This window comes from Schistocerca piceifrons, chromosome 2, assembly GCF_021461385.2.
Source record: "Schistocerca piceifrons isolate TAMUIC-IGC-003096 chromosome 2, iqSchPice1.1, whole genome shotgun sequence".
Lineage (NCBI taxonomy): Eukaryota > Metazoa > Arthropoda > Insecta > Orthoptera > Acrididae > Schistocerca > Schistocerca piceifrons.
The window spans coordinates 278433497-278453324 of NC_060139.1; the positions used below are offsets into that span (position 1 = coordinate 278433497).

Here is a 19828-nt window from a genome sequence, read left to right on the forward strand (position 1 = left end):
GGCTGACCCATGTGGCCCAGCAGTTCTAGGCGCTACAGTGTGGAACAGCGCGACCGCTGCGGTCGCAGGTTCGATTCCTGCCTCGGGTATAGATGTGTGTGATGTCCTTTTGAACCATTTTTTTTTCAACAAGTGCACTGTCAAGTGTGGTGACATGAACATGCGTGTGCAACAAAACAAATTCTGAGTATCTTAGCTCACAATGCTTGACACATTGACAACTGAACTATTATTGTTTGAGCCAGTATTTACCTCATCAATGGATGCTACTGGTCAGGGATCTCTCCGCTGAAAATGCGTGTACGATGGGTAATAAGGACGCCCGGGCCAGAAAAATGGAGATCTTCTGCCACAGCATCGGATTTTGATCAATAAGCACACATTCACTGCACCAAGAATGAAGACAAACGCGACAGCAATTCTTCAATATATGACACTCAGGTGAAGGTGTGATACTCAATGTGAAATCAACACTATGATAGCGAGTGCACGGACATGCGACAGTAGCTTCTAGCATGTTGACTGTTCGTGTCTAGCTCTTATCTGCCAAATCGACCAGTGCGCCAGCGCCAAACCAGGCAGCGAGAATGAAACAAACTGAACATTACGTGCGCTAAATTCAATATGTAATGGACTGTCATATTATGCATATAACCTTTTAATTTCTCGTAGAATTCTAACACAAATAGGATAAGATGACGTATCCATTCCATTAAATAAAAAAGGAAGCTGACAATAAAGGGCATCAACTCCTATTGGCAAATGTAAATGCAAACAAACAAACAAAAAAAACCACTGCACATCTCCCATCATATCAACGTACAGTGTGGGGGCAATTGTGTAGGTACATCATGAAAGGCCCACTGGATGCCCTAAAATTAAGATTTATTAAAAAAAATAAAAAAAATAAACAGTGAGCGACCAGAGAGTTGGCAAAGACGTTAAATATGAATGTGCAGTAAGGCGCAGACAAGTGAAAGGAAAAAAATTCGAATTTTGTAGAGTTTTTTTTTTTTTTTTTTTTTTGTTTTTACTCCTGCACTCTCTCGTACATAGCAGGATGATGAGATGTACGATTTTAGATATGAAGTATTGCGAGCTATATGTATTATATGCATGGGTGAATAATATTATACTGAACAACAGTTTCAAGTATATTTTTTGTTTATTGAAGTAAGTGAAGAACATAAAAAGAGGATTTTCTTCATTACAACAAGGACAGTGGTTTCGGAGTCTGCCACCTGCAGCTACAATTAAAATGTAAGCGAAGTCCGATGGCCAAAAGATACAAATAAGCACAGAACATTTTAATAACGCAATCGTATTGTAGCCTACAAAAATGTGTCTTCATATGAATAGTCAATAATATTTAGTAATACTTATTAATTTATTTATTCTTTCTTTTTCATTACAGGAGACAAACAATTTGGTGTGCTTTCTTAAGTCTAGGCTCTTCTTGATGTACCGTGTGTAATAAAAGGTTGTGGAATACTGCTCTAGACCACTAATGTGAATCTGGAATTTTAAATTTTACTGCTCACATGCAGACGAGAAACACTAGACTGCTGACATAAACACGTCTTATGTGCCAGTTTTGCAGTGATCCATCCACACGCAATAACTTATCTGCACAGATGTAAATGGTGCCTACAGATTTGAGCCGTTTTGCCCAAGCCTCCAACCACAAATTCCAGGCTTGGGCACATATATCTGCACAAATGTTCTGTCCACACACTGTAATCTGTCTATGCAGACGTTGTGTGCACAGACACTAATGTGAACAGGCTTGTGGACTGAACACCTCAACCACAACTTTGTGGTCTCTTAGGTTATCCATGTAAATAACTGTGCATAGCTTTAGAACGTACACAATTAACGTTTTGTACTTCACAAATGCATACTAGAAAGCTCGATAAAAGAAAGTTAATGTTAATGCACTGAACTTGAATTATTACAGGAAAGATAACAAAACTAAACATGTAAGAGAATTCACGTGCACGTCTTGACGTTTTCATGACAACCACAATCTAACATATACAATCGCGACATTCACTGCTGTGAAAATCGTTACCATCTGGCAGTTGGTGCTACACTAACGCCCGAAGCGACGAGAAAGCAGCAGTAAAATTAAAGTTTTTTTAATCATTTTTCTATTTAATTATCAAAATAATTAGTAAATTTATGCATTCCAAACATTGATCATGAAATACATGTAAAAACACCCGAATCTCCTTGATTCAGTGACGTAAGTTACAACTGAATGATGGAGAAATACTTTCGAATAATTTTATATAATTGCAGCTTACTCCACTGAACACAAGAGACTATAAAAACATATTTCATGCATGAGAAGAATATATTTCTTTTGTTGTCTGTTCTTATTATGACTGGCACTTTCCTTAACACTTATCAACTTTTTATGGTGCCTAACATTTCACACAGTCTTACTCTTCACTCGACTTTCTAATACACAATATTTTTGTAAATGTAATTACTTTTGTAGATTCGTGCCGTTTATGGCTCAGATTCAGCAATAATTGTGAAACTCGATTCTTCTGTGTTGGAAACAGTTTTATTACTTTCGATCTTTTATTATGACGTCTGTGTGGTTTTTTCTTCAGTTACAGGTCTGGTAAGCTCGTCTGCTATGTTAAATAACGTAGGTACTGCATTCCGTACATGTTGCCTATGTTCCACATTCACTGATTTGACTGGAAGTGTAGCGAAGAAAACTTCACGCTTTTGAAGAGATATACGACGCCTTTCTGCAAAAGGTCAGGTCTTTTGCCGTTCACTAGCTATTTTTTGTTCTTATAAACACGACATTCTCCAGAAGGTTACAAGAAAATCGTACTTAAATTGTTGTGTAATGTAGCGGTTCACACCCATTAAGGTCGTCATGAAACCTAAAAAAAGCCAAATGTGGTATCTTATTCCTGTTGTTGCTCAAATTTATTGCGCTAGAGACGCTTCCACTTGTAAAACAAATTCTACATACCAATATAAAATATTACGATTCGCTGCCGCTTTCACAAGACCTCGCCGAACCCGGTAGTGTAACTACCTGGCCGTTTGGCGCGCTGTGGTCACTCTGGCTAACAAAAACGAGGAGTGTCGCGACTGTTGTGCAAGACTGTACGACAACCAAGTACAAAAGTGTATCACTGCCACAACCGGCTACAATGTCCCATAAAGTACTCATTAATATCTTTGGACTTAGTCAGTGCAAGAACTTTGGTAGCATAGTGGAATGATCGAACATTTGTTTGTTATGACAGCTAGATAGGTTAGTTACGTGTTTGATATATTTTTGTTTTTGTTGTCATCGTCACTCACAATGTCACAAGATCTTAGCAGCAGGTAAGTTTATTATTAATAACATTATTAATAATTTTCTTATAATGTGATAATATAATATGTGTTTCTTGCTATTTTGTATTGCAAGCGTTTTCATTACAGGAAACGTGGTCGAAATAACTGTGAAGAGGAATGCTGTGATTTTATGCCATTATCTAAAAGAATTAACAACTTGCACATCAATGGGACTATTTACAGCACTTGCGAACAACATTCTGAACATGCCATTTTTAAGCAGGTGCTAATCCATTAAACTCAAATTTCTGTGATTGCTGCTAGTTCGTGCTTATTTTAATGACTTGCATGTATTATCTATGTATTGAATACGAAATCATTGTTTGTGTATTCATATTAGCAGATAACAGAGAAAGAAACTATGCAGTAGAGGTGATTATCATTTTGCTTGCTGTTTTTAACAGACTTATTGTGGACAATGGATTAGGAAGCAAATGATATGGTACCCGGTGTAACTGTGGCATGTTTAGTGCATTGGAGGTAGCTCAGCCTCTTTGTGTAGTTCTGTTAAAATTGCATAATATGTTCAGCAGGTAACGTGGTTCTCTGAATTACTGACGTGTGAAGCAGATAGCAATAAAAGGCAGAATTTTGTATGGCACTATATTTGCCAATGTAATATCATACATGGCAAGACAAGAAAAAAAATTTATATTTTCAATTCTGTGGTTGACAAATCACTTCAAGAAACTAGTAATTTCCAGTCAGAACTCTGTGTTTTTGTCATTGACTTTTACAGAAGTGTTGCTCAACTTCGCTTATATTGCATTCATATTTCCATCTGTAGGAGTGATTTCTAGTGCTTGTCATGTCCCCTTTGGTAAGTTGAAACTACAGGGGATGGTGAAAAATATGGGAACGCTGAAAGCACAACACAGTACTATGCCTTGCACAGTATAGGAAAACCATTAGCCTTCAGAACAGCTTCCAGTTGTCTCAAAATGTATAAATACAGGTCCTGTACGGTTGACAAGGGAATCTTACATTATACTTCCTGCATAATAGGCTAGTTGCAAGTTGAGTCAAAAATGGTGGAAGTGTATATATTCAGCAATCGTGCATCCATAGCTCCAAAATAGACTTTGTTTCTTTTTTATGCTGCAGTTGGATTATTTCTTTTTAATAAGTTTTGTGTAGTCCATTATGCTCCACTGAGTGCACTTAGTCAGAATCGACTGTCCCCAATGGACACCTTACGTGCTATACAGCCGAGGCCGCAGGCTCCATTGCCCATACAGCACCTCATGGGAGTGGTGCCCCATGGAGATCTTTTGTCCTCTCTCTTTCTGTAAATGATGGTGGTATTATACTTATAAAACTGTTGTGCATCGTATTGGACATAGGATATATATAAAAGAAAATAAAAAAAAATTATTTAAGAAGAGTGATAAAAGAGGATAGGGCAGATTGAGTAGTAGAGGTCCTTTCACCTGCACTACCCAGGGAAGAGGTCTCAGAATATGACCTCGAGCCTGACATCCCAGTGCATTGCCTCCCAAAGTTAATATCTGAGGTATGTTGATATGCTAGTCTACTTAATTCTAGGTTAGTGTTTCACAGGGTTACCATGGTGACTGGTAAATAACCGGCTACACTATGTTATGCATTCTACATTGTGTCTGTGTACTATGTGATATATGATTACAATCAATGGAAACTCTAGGTAGGAATATCAACTGTGTATGAATGCTACTTTCAGTAAAGATAACGTGCTAAGTTGCTGAAAGACACAACTAAAAGACACTTGCACATAAGCCTTCGGCCACAGCCTTCATCAGAAAACGAGAAACACACACCATTCATTTACACACACATGATTGCAAACTCTGGCAAGTTGGGCCAGAATGCCAGAGGTGGCAGTGGTGTGCGTGAAGTGTGCTTGCTTGTGTGAATCAGTGGCATGTGTTTCTCTTTTTCCGTCAAAGGATGTGGCTGAAAACTTATGTGCAAGTATCCTTTAATTGTGCCTGTCTGCGATTTAGCATTTTATCATTACGGTAAGTAGCAATCTATCTTTTTCTATATTTATGATGAATGATTACTATTGAATGTGTTGTGTATGCTCTGTATTGCATCTCTTCTTTTGTTTTATCATGTGTTAACTCATATTTAATGTATGCCGTGTTTTAAAAACATCTGCATTATTATAGCAACAGCTTTAATGCAGTGCCTGGTACAATAACCGGCCATGATTTTATGATAATATATCTCTCTTGTTTGACCTATGTTAAATGTTTCTATATTTGTGTGGTATGCCCTCGGTGTTGATGTTGGTGAAGTGTGTAGCACTGGAGTGCTCATCTGGACTAACCCAGTCATCTCTTTGATATCTGCTATGGTGCATGTAAGGTCTTATTTGTTTACAGAAGGTGTGTTACACCTTGGAGATGTGGTTTGTTAGTTCATTTAATTGTCCCTGTTTGTGTGAGTCCCCATTAGTGTCTTGTAGAGTTTGTGTTGTGACAGAGACTCAATAATATTGAGATCTGGTGACTGTGGCGGTCAGGAGAGATGCAACAATTCATCCATGTGCTCACCGAATCAGTCCTGGATGATGGAAGCTGTGTGAACAGGGACCGTCTCATCTGTGCACACATTGTCACCATTGGGCAACAAACATTGGACCATGTGGGTGGATCTGATCAGTCAAAGTGGTTACATAATCCTTGGGAGCAACACTACCTTCTGGAGTAACAATGGGTCTCATGGGATACCTCAATATGGCTACCCAAATTGTCACTGAACCCCATCATGTTTTGCTCTTGTAACATAAATTTGTTGCTTAAAAGTGCACTTACGATGTCAGGCTTATCCATCAGATTAGACAAGTTGGTGGAACCAATGAAAATAGTGTTCCATAAGCTTCATCATGATGTGGACTGTATGAAACTACATGGCAGCACAGTATAATATATATTGCAGTATGTTGTCATATAAAACAGAATACAGCGTAAACAGTCAATTTTTGATAGTATAATGTAATTGCATTGATAAAAAAACTGTACTCTTCGGCTCCTGCATAACTACAATCTTGGAAATGACATTTCGAATATACCCCACAAAGTTCTCTAAACAATCATTGGCCTATGATACTGATCAACCCACTACCACAGTCAGTTTTTCTGTCACATTCGTTGGGTTCACCAACTCATGATCAAATCATAACATTGGAGTATGAAACAATATCCCAAGAAATTCTGTCATTCTCCGAGAAACGATTACTAAGAATACATACGAAAACCAGTTACATAATAGCCAGATCAGTAATCACCATTCTCACACTATTTACAACAGAAACAGGAGCAGTCAATTCATATCTCGCATAGAAACAAGTCATTCAGCAATTCTCATTGGCTACTTTATCCCATTACCCGATTGACTATGGCCGCCGAAAATGAATTGCCAACATCAGCATGTAGGTGAACAGCTGCCGACACTGTAAGTACACTGTAACCACTTGACCAAAAATTGGAAATAGTGTGCAAGAAGACTCATCCAACCAATTGACTTCCTTCTATTGCTCAATAGTTCAGATTTTATGTCTTCGGCATCAGATTTTCCTGTTACTGGCATTTGCATCACTGACAAGTGATTTTGGATTCCAGCTCACCCTGCAAGTACCTGCTAATGGTGCTCCCTTCATGTTCTTTTGGTACTGACAGCGTTCACGAGTGCAACGTTCAATTCAGCAGCGATTTTTGCAGCCCTCTTCAATAACCATCTGTCGTGATCACTGAACCCATACACTCGTCTGTGTTGTGACTTACCAGATGATGTTTTCCCTCTTTCACTATATGCAGTATAAGTCTTCAATTTGGTGCCTCGCAAGGCACCAGAACCTTAGGTTTACATAGGTTCAGGAAGCACTCACCATATGAGTGCCAAAAATTTGCCCACATTTTTATAGATACCAAGGCTCTACTTTGTATTGATCTATAAAGTTTTTAGCACACAATTGTCATAACTTAAGATCTACATGAGAACTTTCCTTGGTATTCATTTTATTTCTCTGTTGTTCCACTTTCAGATAGCGAGCAGGAAAAATTAACTATTAAATCTCTTATTTTTATTATTGTTGATGTTGTGGTCTTCAGTCCGAAAACTGGTTCTGGTTTGATACAGCTCTCCATGCTACTCTATCGTGTGCAATCCCTGTTCTCTCTGAATTATTACTGCAATATACACCCATTTTAACCTGCTTACTGTATTTTTCTCTTGGTGTTCCTCTACAATTTTTCCTCCTACGCTTCCCTCCAGTATTAAATTGACAGTCCCTTGATGTCTCAAAATGAGACCTGTCAACCGATCCCTTCTTTTTGTCAGTATGTGCTATAAATTTCTTTTCTCCTTGGTTTTATTCAGTATCTCCTCATTAGTTATGTGACCTATCCACTTAATCTTCAGCTCTCTGTTATAGCACCACATTTCAAAAACTTCCATTCTCTTCTTGTCTGAACAGTTTATCATCCACTTCTCACTCCAGATTAGTACCTTCAGAAATGACTGACGAGCACTTAAATTTATATTCAATGTTAACAAATTTCTCTCCTTCAGAAATACTCTGTCAGTCTACATTTTATATCTTCTTTGTTTAGGCCATTATCGGTTATTTTACTGTCCAGATAGCAAAATTCATCTACTACTTTTATCATCTTATTTCCAAGTATAATTCCCTCAGCATCATTTGATTTAATTCAGCTACATTACACTACCCTTGTTTTGCTTTTGTTGATATTCATCTTATATCCTCCTTTCAAGACACTATCTATTTCTTTCAACTGCTAATCCAAGTCTTTTCCTGTCTCTGACAGAAATACAATGTAAGTGATAAATCAAAAAGTTTTTATTTCTTCTCCCTGAACTTGAATTCCCTTTCCAAATTTCTCCTTGCTTTCCTTCAGAGCTTGCTCAGTGTGCAGATTGAATAACATTGGGGATGGGCTGCAATCCTGTCTCACTCCATTCTCAACCATTGCTCCCCTTTCATGCTTTTTGACTCTTATAACTGCCATCTGATATCTGCACAAGTTGTAAAAAACATTGTCAAATGCTTGCTGTTAAGTCTACAAATGCTATAAATACAGGTTTGCTTTTCCTTAACCTATATTCAAGAGAAGTTGTAGGGTCAGTATTGCCTCGCCCATTCTCGCATTTCTGTGGATCTTCCCTGAGGTTTGATAATATTCACTGCTGTCAACACCTGCTTTTTTGAGAACTGGAATTGGGGTTATCACATTCTTCTTGAAGTCTGAGGTTATTTCACATGTCTTGTACATCTTCCTATAGGTGGTATCTACTTTCCCTTGTTAAATATGCTTCTATAGCCTTGCATTTGTCCTTGAGCCATTCCTGCTTAGCTGTTTTGTACTTTCTGCCAGTCTCATTTTTTAGGCATCTGTACTCCCTTTTGCCCACTTTATTTGCTGAAGTTTTATATTTTCTCCTTTCTTCAATTATATTCAGTATCACCTGTCATATCCATGGATTTCTACAAGCTCTTTTCTTTTTATATTTGATCCTCTGCTGCCTTCACTATTTCATATCTCAAAGCTACACACTGCTCTTCTATTGTCTTCCTTTCCCCTGTTTGTCAGTTGTTGCCTAATGCTCCCTTGGAAACTCTCAACAACATCCAGTTCTTTCAAATTATTCAGATCCCATCTCTGCATACCCTACCTTTTTGCAATTTTGTCTACATCTATGTTTCCGTGGTTATTCTGCAATTCACAATTAAATGCCTGGCAGAGGATTCATCAAACCACCTTCAAGCTATTTCTTTATCATTCCAATCTCGAACAGCACACAGGAAAAACAAACACTTAAATCTTCCCGTGGGAGCTCTGATTCTTTTATTTTGTGATGATGATCATTTCTCCCTTTGTAGGTGGATGCCAACAAAATATTTTCACAATTTGGGAAGAAAGTTGGTGCTTTAAATTTCTTGAGACCATCTTGCAGCACTGAAAAATGCCCTTTTTTGTGATTGCCACCCAAGTTTGAACATTGCATCTGTGGCACTGTCTCCCCCCACTTCACAGGAATACGAAATGAATTGCCTTTCTTTTAACTTTTGCGATGTCCTCTGGCAGTTCTATCTGATGCAGATCACACCCTACACAACAGTACTGCAGAAGAGGGCAGACAAGCAGTCTCTTTAGTAGACCTATTGCATTTTCTAAGTGTAATGCCAATAAATTGCAGTCTTTGGTTTGCTTTCACCACAGCATTATCTATGTGATCATTCCGATTTAAGTTATTTGTAATTGAATCCGTAAGTATTTAGTTGAATTTACAGTTAATTTGTGTGATTTATTGTGTAACTGAAATTGTGGATTCCTTTTAGTACTCATGTGGATGACTTAACACTCCTCATTGTTTAGAGTCAGTTGCTAATTTTTGCACCATACAGATATCTTGTCTAAATAAGTCTGTAATTGGTTTTGATTATCTGATGACTTCACAAGATGTTAAATGACAGTATCATCTGCAAACAATCATATGAGACCTGTTCAGATCATCTCCTAAATCATTTGTGTGTATCAGGAACAGCTTAGGGCCTATAACACTTCCTGTGGAATGCCAGATATTAGTTTGGTTTTAGTCAATGACTTCCTGTTAGTTACTATGAACTGTGATTTTTCTGACAGGAAATCACGAATCCAGTCACACAACTGAGATGATACTCCATAGGCATACTCCATAAGTCACTTGTGAGTAATGGTGCCAAAAGCCTTTTGGAAATCTAGAAACATGTAATCAATTTGACATCCCCTGTCAATAGCACTCATTACTTCGTGTGAATACAGAGTTATTTGTGTTTTACATGAACTATGTTTTCGGAATCCATGTTGGCTGTAAAAACTGTTTTCTACAAGGTAATTTGTAGTGTTTGAACAAAGTTATTGTTCCAAAATCTGAATGCAAATCAACGTTAGCGATATGGGTCTGTAATTCTGTGGATTATTCCATTTTCCTTTCTTGGGTATTGGTGTGACTTGTGCAACTTTCCAGTCATCAGTTTTAATCTACAGTTCATAACCAATAAATTGTGATAAGAGTTCACATCTGCCCCAAGAAATGCCTTTCAGTTTGAAATCTAGTTCCAAAATCTCTGTCTTACCAATATGTAATCAGTCTGAGATCTTGTGTCTCCTGGTCTCTTCCACATATACAGCCTTCTTTCATTGTTGTTAAACCAAGAGTTAACGATGATTAAATTATGCTCTGAGCAAAATTTTACTAGGTGGCTTCCTCTTTGATTCCTTTCCACCATTGCATATTCACCTACTATTTTCCGTCTCTTCCCATTCCTATTATCGAATTCCAGTCCTCCATCACAATTAATTTTTCATCTCTCATAACTATCTCAATAATTTCTTTTGTCTCATCATACATTTCTTCAATCTCTGGCATCTGTAGAACTATTGATATTTAAACTGTACTACCATGCTGGGTGTGGGCTTTGTGTCTGTCTTGACTATGATAATGGATTCACTATGCTGTTCATAGTAGTTTACCCACAATCCTATTTTCTTATTAATTTTTAGGCATACTTCTGCATGATGTATTTGATTTTGTATTTATAGTCCTATATTCACCTGACCAGAAGTCCTGTTGCTCTTGCCACCAAACTTCGTTAATACCCGATATATTTAACTTCAGTCTACCCGTTTCCATTTTAAATTTTCAAACCTGCCACACCCCCAATGCAGAATCTGTGGTTCATACCAAATAAATCAATAAGAAACAGAACAGATCCTCCATGGTACACAAACAGGTGAGGACACTGTTGCAGAAGCAATGAAATAATCAACCCAGATTCAAAAGAACACAAAATCTCCGAGACTGGCCTTGTGTAACAGAAGCTAGAAAGTAATGTGGGCTTTAGGCTTCAGTCCAAGATACATTTAATAGTTTTCATGACAAATTTTATTAAAATGGTCATGTCTCCCTATGTAGGGGAGAGGCAACAAGATATTTTCTCATTCAGAGGAGACTGTTGGTGATTGAAATTTCATGAAAAGATCTCTCTCACCACAATATAAAATACCTCTTTGTTAATATTTGCCACTCCAGTTCACCTATCACATCAGTGACACTCTGTTTTCTGTTTCATGATAATTAAAAATCAACTGCCCATCATTGAACTTTTTTGATTTCCTCTATCAGTCCTATCTGGTAAGGATCCCATACCTCGTACTGATAATCCAAAAGAGAACAGACAGAACAATCTCTTTGGTAGATTTGTTGCACATTATAAGTGTTTTACCAATAAAATGCCATCTTTGGTTTGTCTTCTCCACAAAATTTTCTGTGTGATGCTTCCAATTAAAATTGTTCTTAATTGTAATCCCTACATATTTGGTTGAAACTATAACCTGTAGATATGTGTGATTTATGATGTAACTGAAAGTAACGTATCCTTTTATTTGTCATGGGGATGACCTCACACTTCTCTTTATTTAAGAATCAATTGCCACTTTTTGCGCAGTACAGACATCATTTTGCAATTGGCTTTGATGTTCTGAAGGGTTTTTTGGATGGTAAATAGCAGCGTTATCTACAAACAATCTAAGAGGGCTGCTCACATTGTCTCCTAAATTGTTTATATAGATTGGGAACAGCAGAGAGGCTATAACACTTTCTTGGAGAATACCAGATATCACTTCCATTTCACTCAGTGGCTTTTCGTCACTTGCTATGAGCTATGAAAACAAAACACATGGAACAAGGTAAGTAAAATGTTTATTATTTCAAAAGTAATCGCTATAACTGTTAACACATTTATCCCACTGTGATGCAAGATCGTGTCGGTGCCTTGGTGGACAAACGTTTGTGGTTACCTGTGGAGTCATGATTGTACGCTGGCGTGCAACCCTTCATCCATAACCAATCGATGGCCGTGACTGTATTTCTTCGGGGCACAAGAAACATAGAAATCGCATGCGGAGAAATCAGGACTGTATGGAGGATGTGTAAGGGCTATCCAGCGGAATGTCTGCAGCATAGTTGAAACAACCGTGTGGTGATCTCTCCCCATATAATTTCCATATTTTTGGAGCCCTGAAAAAAGATATTCATGGCCATCAACTTGCTTTAGTCGAAGATGTGCATCCCTGGAAACAATGGTGGTTCCATGGGCAGCTGCAAACATTTTTCATTGAAGACATTGACCGTCTTGTCTCACAGTGCGGTTAATGCATTAACAGTTACTGTGATTACTTTTGAAGTAATAAACAGTTTATGTACTTTTTTCCACCTGTCTCATTTGCATTTGACTGGTCCTTATAATTGGTATAAATTCTCCAGCAGAAGATTTGCCTTTATTAAATTATTTAAGTGGCTTTGCTACAATGAGGTATCTTCTTCTAAGTTACTCATGATGCCAGCTGTTCTTGATATGAATTCTGGAACATTTACTGCATCTTCTTTGGTGAGGGAATTTTGAAAAATTGTGTTTAGTAACCCCACTTTAGTGGAACTATTATTAGCAACATTACCATTTCTATCATACAGTGAAGGTATTGATATTGTCTTGCTGCTGGTGTACTTTACATAGGACCATGTCTTTGGATTTTGTGCCAATTTTGAGACATAGTTTTGTTGTGGAAAGTATTAAAAGCACCATGCTTTGAAGTACACACTAAATTTCGAGCTCCTGTTAAACATGGCCAACCTTGGAGATTTTGCATTTGTTTGAATCTGGGATGATTCTTTCATTGCTTCTGCAACAGTGTCCTGACCTGTTCTGTGTCTTGATGATTTACTTGGTATGAAACTCTCAATTGCTATCAATACTATTTCTTTGAATTTAAGCTGTATCTAGTCTACACTTACGTACTTAATTAGGAAGGAATGCAGACTGTCTTAGGAAGACATCAAGGAAAGTTTCATCTGCTTTTTCCTCCCTCTGTTGAGACTTCAGTTACTGATATGCATTTTCTGCCCATTTTTTGAGTGAGTTAACAGACTGATTATACAGCACTAGCACCCACTTTTGAAATATTAATGTCTTCTACGGATGTTTTCTGGGTGCCAGTGGAGTTCAGCATGCATAGCTTTCCTGACTGGCCAGGTTACGGATCCCATGGTCAGGAACTCAAAACATTTGTAGGTCTGTAAATCAAAACTTGGATGAAAAAAGTGTTGCAGCAACCTGTGTTAGTGCTAATCAGAATGAAGACTTTACTCCGAATATGTGCAGACAGAAAGCAGTGACTTGATTCATTTAGCCCCTTTTACAGACAAAATTCCGCTGTTTCTTTAGCAGTAAAAATTATGAAGTTGATGAAATGATCGTATGGTATTGATGGCCAGGAGTCACCACCTGGGAAGTTCGACCACCAAGTTGCAAGTCTTTTCAGTTGACGCCAAATTTATTGATTTGTATCTTGGTGATGATTGGTTGATGATGAGGATAACACAAAACCCATTCCCCGAGCAGAGAAAATCTCTGATACAGCCAGGAATCATGACAGTCAGACATGCTGACTTCTCAGCTAAAGAGGTGGACCTGAAGTTGATGTGATGGTATTGGTACTGTTATACACCATAGAATGGCCAGTTCAGTGCAGTTTTTATACTGCATCCAGTTTATCTGTCTGTAAGGAGTTGGTGTATCATTTTGGTCCAGGACATCTTAACGCTGTCTGCCCAATGTATGATGCACCACTCTTGGAAGGAATTGTATAAACACCTGTTGATGGAGCATGAGACCATTTTTTGCAGAATTAAGGAGTGACACCATGAGCAGTATATGGAAAAAGATCTTGGAGGATAGACTACTTATGTATTATGAGAAAGACATGGATTTAAACATATCTCATTCAGCTTCCCAATCATGTAAAGCGACATTTGGTTGTATCTTTACTACCTTACAGCTCTATTTTAGGGAACTAATATGTCCTTCAAAAACACCTCTAGATGCTTACTGTGTTTTATAGGTACTGGAAAAGTGAGGCTCTGAGATGGATCACATGTCATGACTCCTTCATTAAGAGATGTGTGCAAAACAGGCAAGGTTCTCAGTTCGAGTCCCAATATGTCGTACAGATTTAATCTCTCAGAAAATCTTCATTGTTATCAAAATGATAAGGTATCGGGTGTTTCTTCAGAGGATGAAACATGTCAGGATTTTGAAAGGGGCATGTGGAGTGAACAGAGGGGATGGCTGACCAGTTCACTGTACAGGAACTTCAGTCTGGTGACTGAAGTTGGAACGTGAGCAAAGGTGCTTTGTCCTGCCACAAAAGGATCCCTTTCGTTGGGTTTCCGCAGCACTTTATCTTGGTTGTCTCCAATGGCTGGTCAAATAGGCTGGAATTTTTGTGGTACTTTATATCTTTAAAACATTTTACACTGAAATGTAAAAATTAAAAGAACTTATCAATAAACAAAGAGCAGCAGCTGGACAACATCCTGAAGTCATTTACCTCAAAATCTTTGGCCAGTGTGACAGGTGTAAAGTCCTTAGCAGTCAGACTTCTGTCTGTCACCGTAAATTATTAATATTGAAATTAATTCTCCTCCTTGAGATAAAATGACAGAAGGATAATTCTGGTGCCATGTCTTGTGATTTGGGTGACTTTTTTAAAGCATCTCCATGAGAATGAGATTTTCACTCTTCCTCGCAGATTAAAAGTGTGTGTTGGACCGAGAGTCAAACTTGGGACCTTTTCCTTTCGCGGGCAAGTTCTCTACCAACTGAGCTACCCAAGCACGACTCACAAGCCATCCTCACAGCTGTACTTCTGTCATTACATCATGTCCTGCCTTCTTTCAGGAGTGCTAGTCTTGCGAGTTTCACAGGAGAGCTTCTGTGAAATTTGGAAGGACTGACTCTGCTCCTCTCTTCACAACTGCAGCAGCTACTCCTAAACTCACTTCACATCATCCTTACTAAATGTTGATATCAACCTACGAGAAGACTCCAAGAAACATCCATCCATATCAGTTGTGCCAACCAGCAACAGTACCTCCAGTTTGACTGCTGTCACCCATTACCTCATAAAGCCCCCAGGTACCTATAGGTGCCACATGTGCAGTGGAAAGCAGGAGTTCCACAAATGTACTGATAACCTTGCCTTTATGAACAATTTCCTGCCTAGAAACTCTAGAATATATTTCTCACACCATTTTTTCTTGTGACGCCAAATTTATTTACACTGTGAAGCAGCCACCAAGTGTACCCCCTCTCATCATGCTGACCTTGAAAAACTCAACCACTGTTCACCATAGCTCCGTCTACTTTCCAAAATGCTGTGACATGAGAGTTATCCTACCCAAAATTCTACCACCATAATACAGAATCTGTTTAGAAACGTATTAATGATTAGATCATTGTTCTATTCATGCCAGTTGGGGGTTGTGCATGAGTGGGGGATGAGGGGGAGGGGACTTACTATCACCACAGATAAGCCTCCCCGTTGCCTATAACCTAATTCACTATCTTGGTTTTGTACCTCTTTTTACATTTCATGAAATTGCTTTTAACTCTTAGTAGAGTTTGTGTTCCTGACATCTCTATCCTAATGTTTTCCAGCACTCTTAAATGGCTTTTACTTTTAGTTAGCAACACTGGACTCCATGGACTTGTTTCATGAAGGAGCGACTGATGACCTAATAGCCCCATTCCTTAATCCCCCTACAGCGAACAAATCAGTCACGTAAAGCAGTATTTTGTTACGAATGCAACCTATGTGTTATCCTAGTCTTTTCTTATGCCACCCAAGTCCCCAATAATTCCACCTGACAGGTCATTTCTTTTTTTTGTGGTCAGTTTATAGTGCAAAGTCTGCACCATAAAATCATCCAAAACAGCCTATTGCTGTTCAGTAACAAGCATTTCCTATCCATTTGAAAGTAGAGTCATGTGATTGCAGTGTGTTGCAATTACTCTGTGAGTTTTGCAAAGGTGTGACAACTAACTAGCTTTCTACCCATGTGAATGGCCACTGCCAAACTGTAGCCAACTTCGCATTAAGCTTACTAATTGCAAAACATACTGCACACAATGATGCTGATGGGAGACAGGTGCTTCAGCACCTGCATCATTTCAATGCTTGCTCTTGCACACGGCTGTTTTGAACTGTGTGCGTGTGTGTGTGTGTGTGTGTGTGTGTGTGTGTGTGTGTGTGTGTGTGTGTGTGTTGGGGGGGGGGGGGGACTGTCCCTACAGCATATCCTCCATTCTTGCAAATATGGAAATATCTCCACGAATCCCCTTCCTGAGCTGTCCTCTGTCCATTTTAGTGGTTCTTAGTTTATTCCGTCCTCATTTTACACTGCTATTGAGGTCTCTTCTATTGCCTCACATTACCTCTTCACCTGCTCCCCATCTGCACATCTTGCCATCCCTCAGTGTGATGCTCTTCCTCCCCAGCCATCCCTTCAGCCTGAAAAACCACTCATAAATTCTTAAGAGTCGCTGTAGATGAGTGTAGGTTATCATTTTTGTTTTGTTTTTGTCCTCAAATTTTGATTGTTTCACAATAAGCCAAGATACATTTCCCTGCAGAGCACTGATAGATGTTAGAAAGATTTAACCTTCAAGTACACGCGCTGTTCCTGGTAATGTATAGTCACGTGTGGGGTCTAGAAGTACCCCAACAGTGTTTAGGTGTGCTTGCAAGTAATTACTGGAAATAACTTGGCTATTTTTATATTTACATAATAAAAGGCAACGTATTTATTATTTCAGTCATTTATTGTGCTTGTATTAATCAGTCTTTTCAGAAACTTTAAACCATTTACAAAAACATGTCATTTTGGTTTTCTGTTTGTATAGCTCAATTAAAATGACATAAAAATCAACAAATCCTAACTTCTAACTAAACTTTTTTTTATATTTTGTACAGAATTGGAGCATAAAATCAAATGAAAAGTATAAAACAGAAAAAACTAACAAGACAAAAAAAAAAAAAACACACCACATTATGTGCCTACAAAATCATTCGTTTGCTTTGGCTTCACAGGACAAACAAAAATTGATTGCCTTTGAATGAGGCCTACAAATAAATTGTTTGCAAGTGTTACATGTTAGAAAGCTCTTTTTATCTTTCGACCTTGGGCAAATATAACACCTTCGCTTTTTAGAAGCACTAGGATCAGGCTCATCTTCATTAGGCGTTGAAAACATTTGTTCTCTGCCAACCAATTTGCACATAATTTCGCATACATCTTTGGCCAGCTTTGGGTTATTTTCTAATCTCCTGCAAACGTATGGTTTTACAAGACTCATTGCAGTGGACTTTATGTATTCTCTTGTGGACTTTTTTATTTGGATTAGAACCAACGCAAAGAACTTATCCGTTAGCAAGAGAAATATTCAGCATTGGAGCAGAGGTTGTGTTCGGCCATCTTCTTGTTCTACGTGAGCAAGAGTAATTTGACCATTTCAAATCCAGGGCATCACCTCCTCCCTTAGTCACATTGCAAAAGTCTATAATTGCTGGTTTCTTCGATTGTTGATTTACAGACACTTCGTGATGCATGGAAGACGGTAAAACTACACTTATATACTTCTTTGGAACGAATGATGCCGAGGTCTTGTCCCGGACAAATCCAAATAATGATGATTCAGTGGCTCTTCTTTTATCAGGCAAAAACTGACGACGAATTTCTCGTTTGTTTTTTCGTACAGTACCCACGTATGTTAGTCCTTGTTTCAATAATGCATCTACTAACTCAACAGACATAAACCAACTGTTGTTGTTGTTGTGGTCTTCAGTCCTGAGACTGGTTTGATGCAGCTCTCCATGCTAATCTATCCTGTGCAAGCTCCTTCATCTCCCAGTACCTACTGCAACCTACATCCTTCGGAATCTGCTTAGTGTATTCATCTCTTGGTCTCTCTGTACGATTTTTATCCTCCACGCTGCCCTCCAATGCTAAATTTGTGATCCCTTGATGCCTCAGAACATGTCCTACCAACCAGTCCTTTCTTCTTGTGAAGTTGTGCCACAAACTCCTCTTCTCCCCAATTCTATTCAATACCTCCTCATTAGTTATGTGATCTACCCACCTAATTTTCAACATTCTTCTGTAGCACCACATTCCGAAAGCTTCTATTCTCTTCTTGTCCAAACTATTTATTGTCCATGTTTCACTTCCATACATGGCTACACTCCATACTGTCTCCAGTGATATTCCTATTAGTTCCATAAAGTGGCTCTGCAAGTCTTAGCATGTCCTGCATTGGCACTGCGAAAGGGATATTTTTTTGGGTAAGCGGTTTTACAGAGTATATAAACGCATTACATAAGTAATGAGTTTTCGCATCGCAAATATACTGCATTTTCAGGCCATATTTTCCAGGTTTACTTTTGATAAACATTCTGAATGAGCACCTTCCTCGAAATTTTACCAACATTTCATCAACACATAAATATTCTGAACAAGAATAGTTAACACTACAATTGCTGATAAACTTTTCAAAAATTCCTTGTATCAAAGCCAGTTTATCTGTAGATTTTCTTTCTGCTCGTGTGCTAATGTCATCAAAGGTTACATTGAAATGAATGAATGAAAATCTGTTTATCCCCGTTACACCTCAAAAAATGTCTCTTCCAGTAAAATCAATCGCCCATTGCGATCTAACATTTTCATGATTTGACTTGAATATCGACGTAAACAGAAGTAATCCAAGGTAAGCTCGTAACTTAACAGCAAGCAATGTTGTTGGCATAATACAGCCGTAATAATGGCGGTGAATATTTGTCCTCAAGTTTTTTGTTGGTACAGTGCATGATAGTCTCAATCACATCATTGGTAAATAATAGTTAACTCTCTACAGGCGACATTTCACGTTTACAAGCAGCAGGTCCTTTTAGTCCCGCGCGTTCTCGTACAATATTGTGCTGTCGTACATGAGATGAATGTGGGGCAGATTTACTCCATTTGAATCTGTTCTTACTGTAAAAATAGTTCCCTGACCTTTCTTCGTCTTCTTCAGTAGAAGAAGAGCCTTCACTTAGCTCCATCTCTGAACCAGAAAGGCGTTCACTGTGTATCGTAATTATGATCACTGATGTCATCAACATCTTCATCTGGGTCATTTAGTTCTGTGTCTTCAACTTCTGAGTCAGGGCCTACTACCAACAATCGTGCAATATCCTCATCACGAAGAAAGCGAGTCATTGTTGTAAATATACTGAAATAAGAGGAAGTTACTGTATTAGCATATTGTAAATAAATACGTAAAAGCACGCGTGGGGTCTACAGGTACCCCAACAATGAAAAACAGGCACTTACTGTTGCGAGAGCACGGCGCACGTCCACTTATTGCAAGCGTCAGTGGCACACTAAGAATACCTACAATGACGAGTCTGTAGTGCGCCAACAGTGGAAATTATAAACCAAAAATGTAGCATGGGGTCTGCTGAGACCCCACCCGTGTAGTTAAAGGTTAAATGAGTTTGGTGATGTAAGAGTGCTTTGTTTCTTTTGACATGTGTTA

General features: G+C 38.4%; 1 protein-coding gene across 2 annotated transcripts in view; it reads left to right on the top strand.

Moving 5' to 3' along the window:
- The first annotated feature begins 3105 nt into the window (after window positions 1-3105).
- The window catches only part of LOC124776802, a 28174-nt gene continuing 11451 nt past the window's right edge, over window positions 3106-19828 (top strand). Inside the window, exons 1-3 of one of the 2 annotated variants that reach the window (XM_047251951.1) lie at window positions 3106-3360; window positions 3460-3595; window positions 11986-12104. In XM_047251951.1, coding sequence (XP_047107907.1) covers window positions 3338-3360; window positions 3460-3595; window positions 11986-12104 — 278 coding nt within the window. In that variant the 5' untranslated portion in view covers window positions 3106-3337. The remainder of the gene's footprint in view (window positions 3361-3459; window positions 3596-11985; window positions 12105-19828) is intronic. The other variant, XM_047251950.1, reaches the window with a different exon arrangement.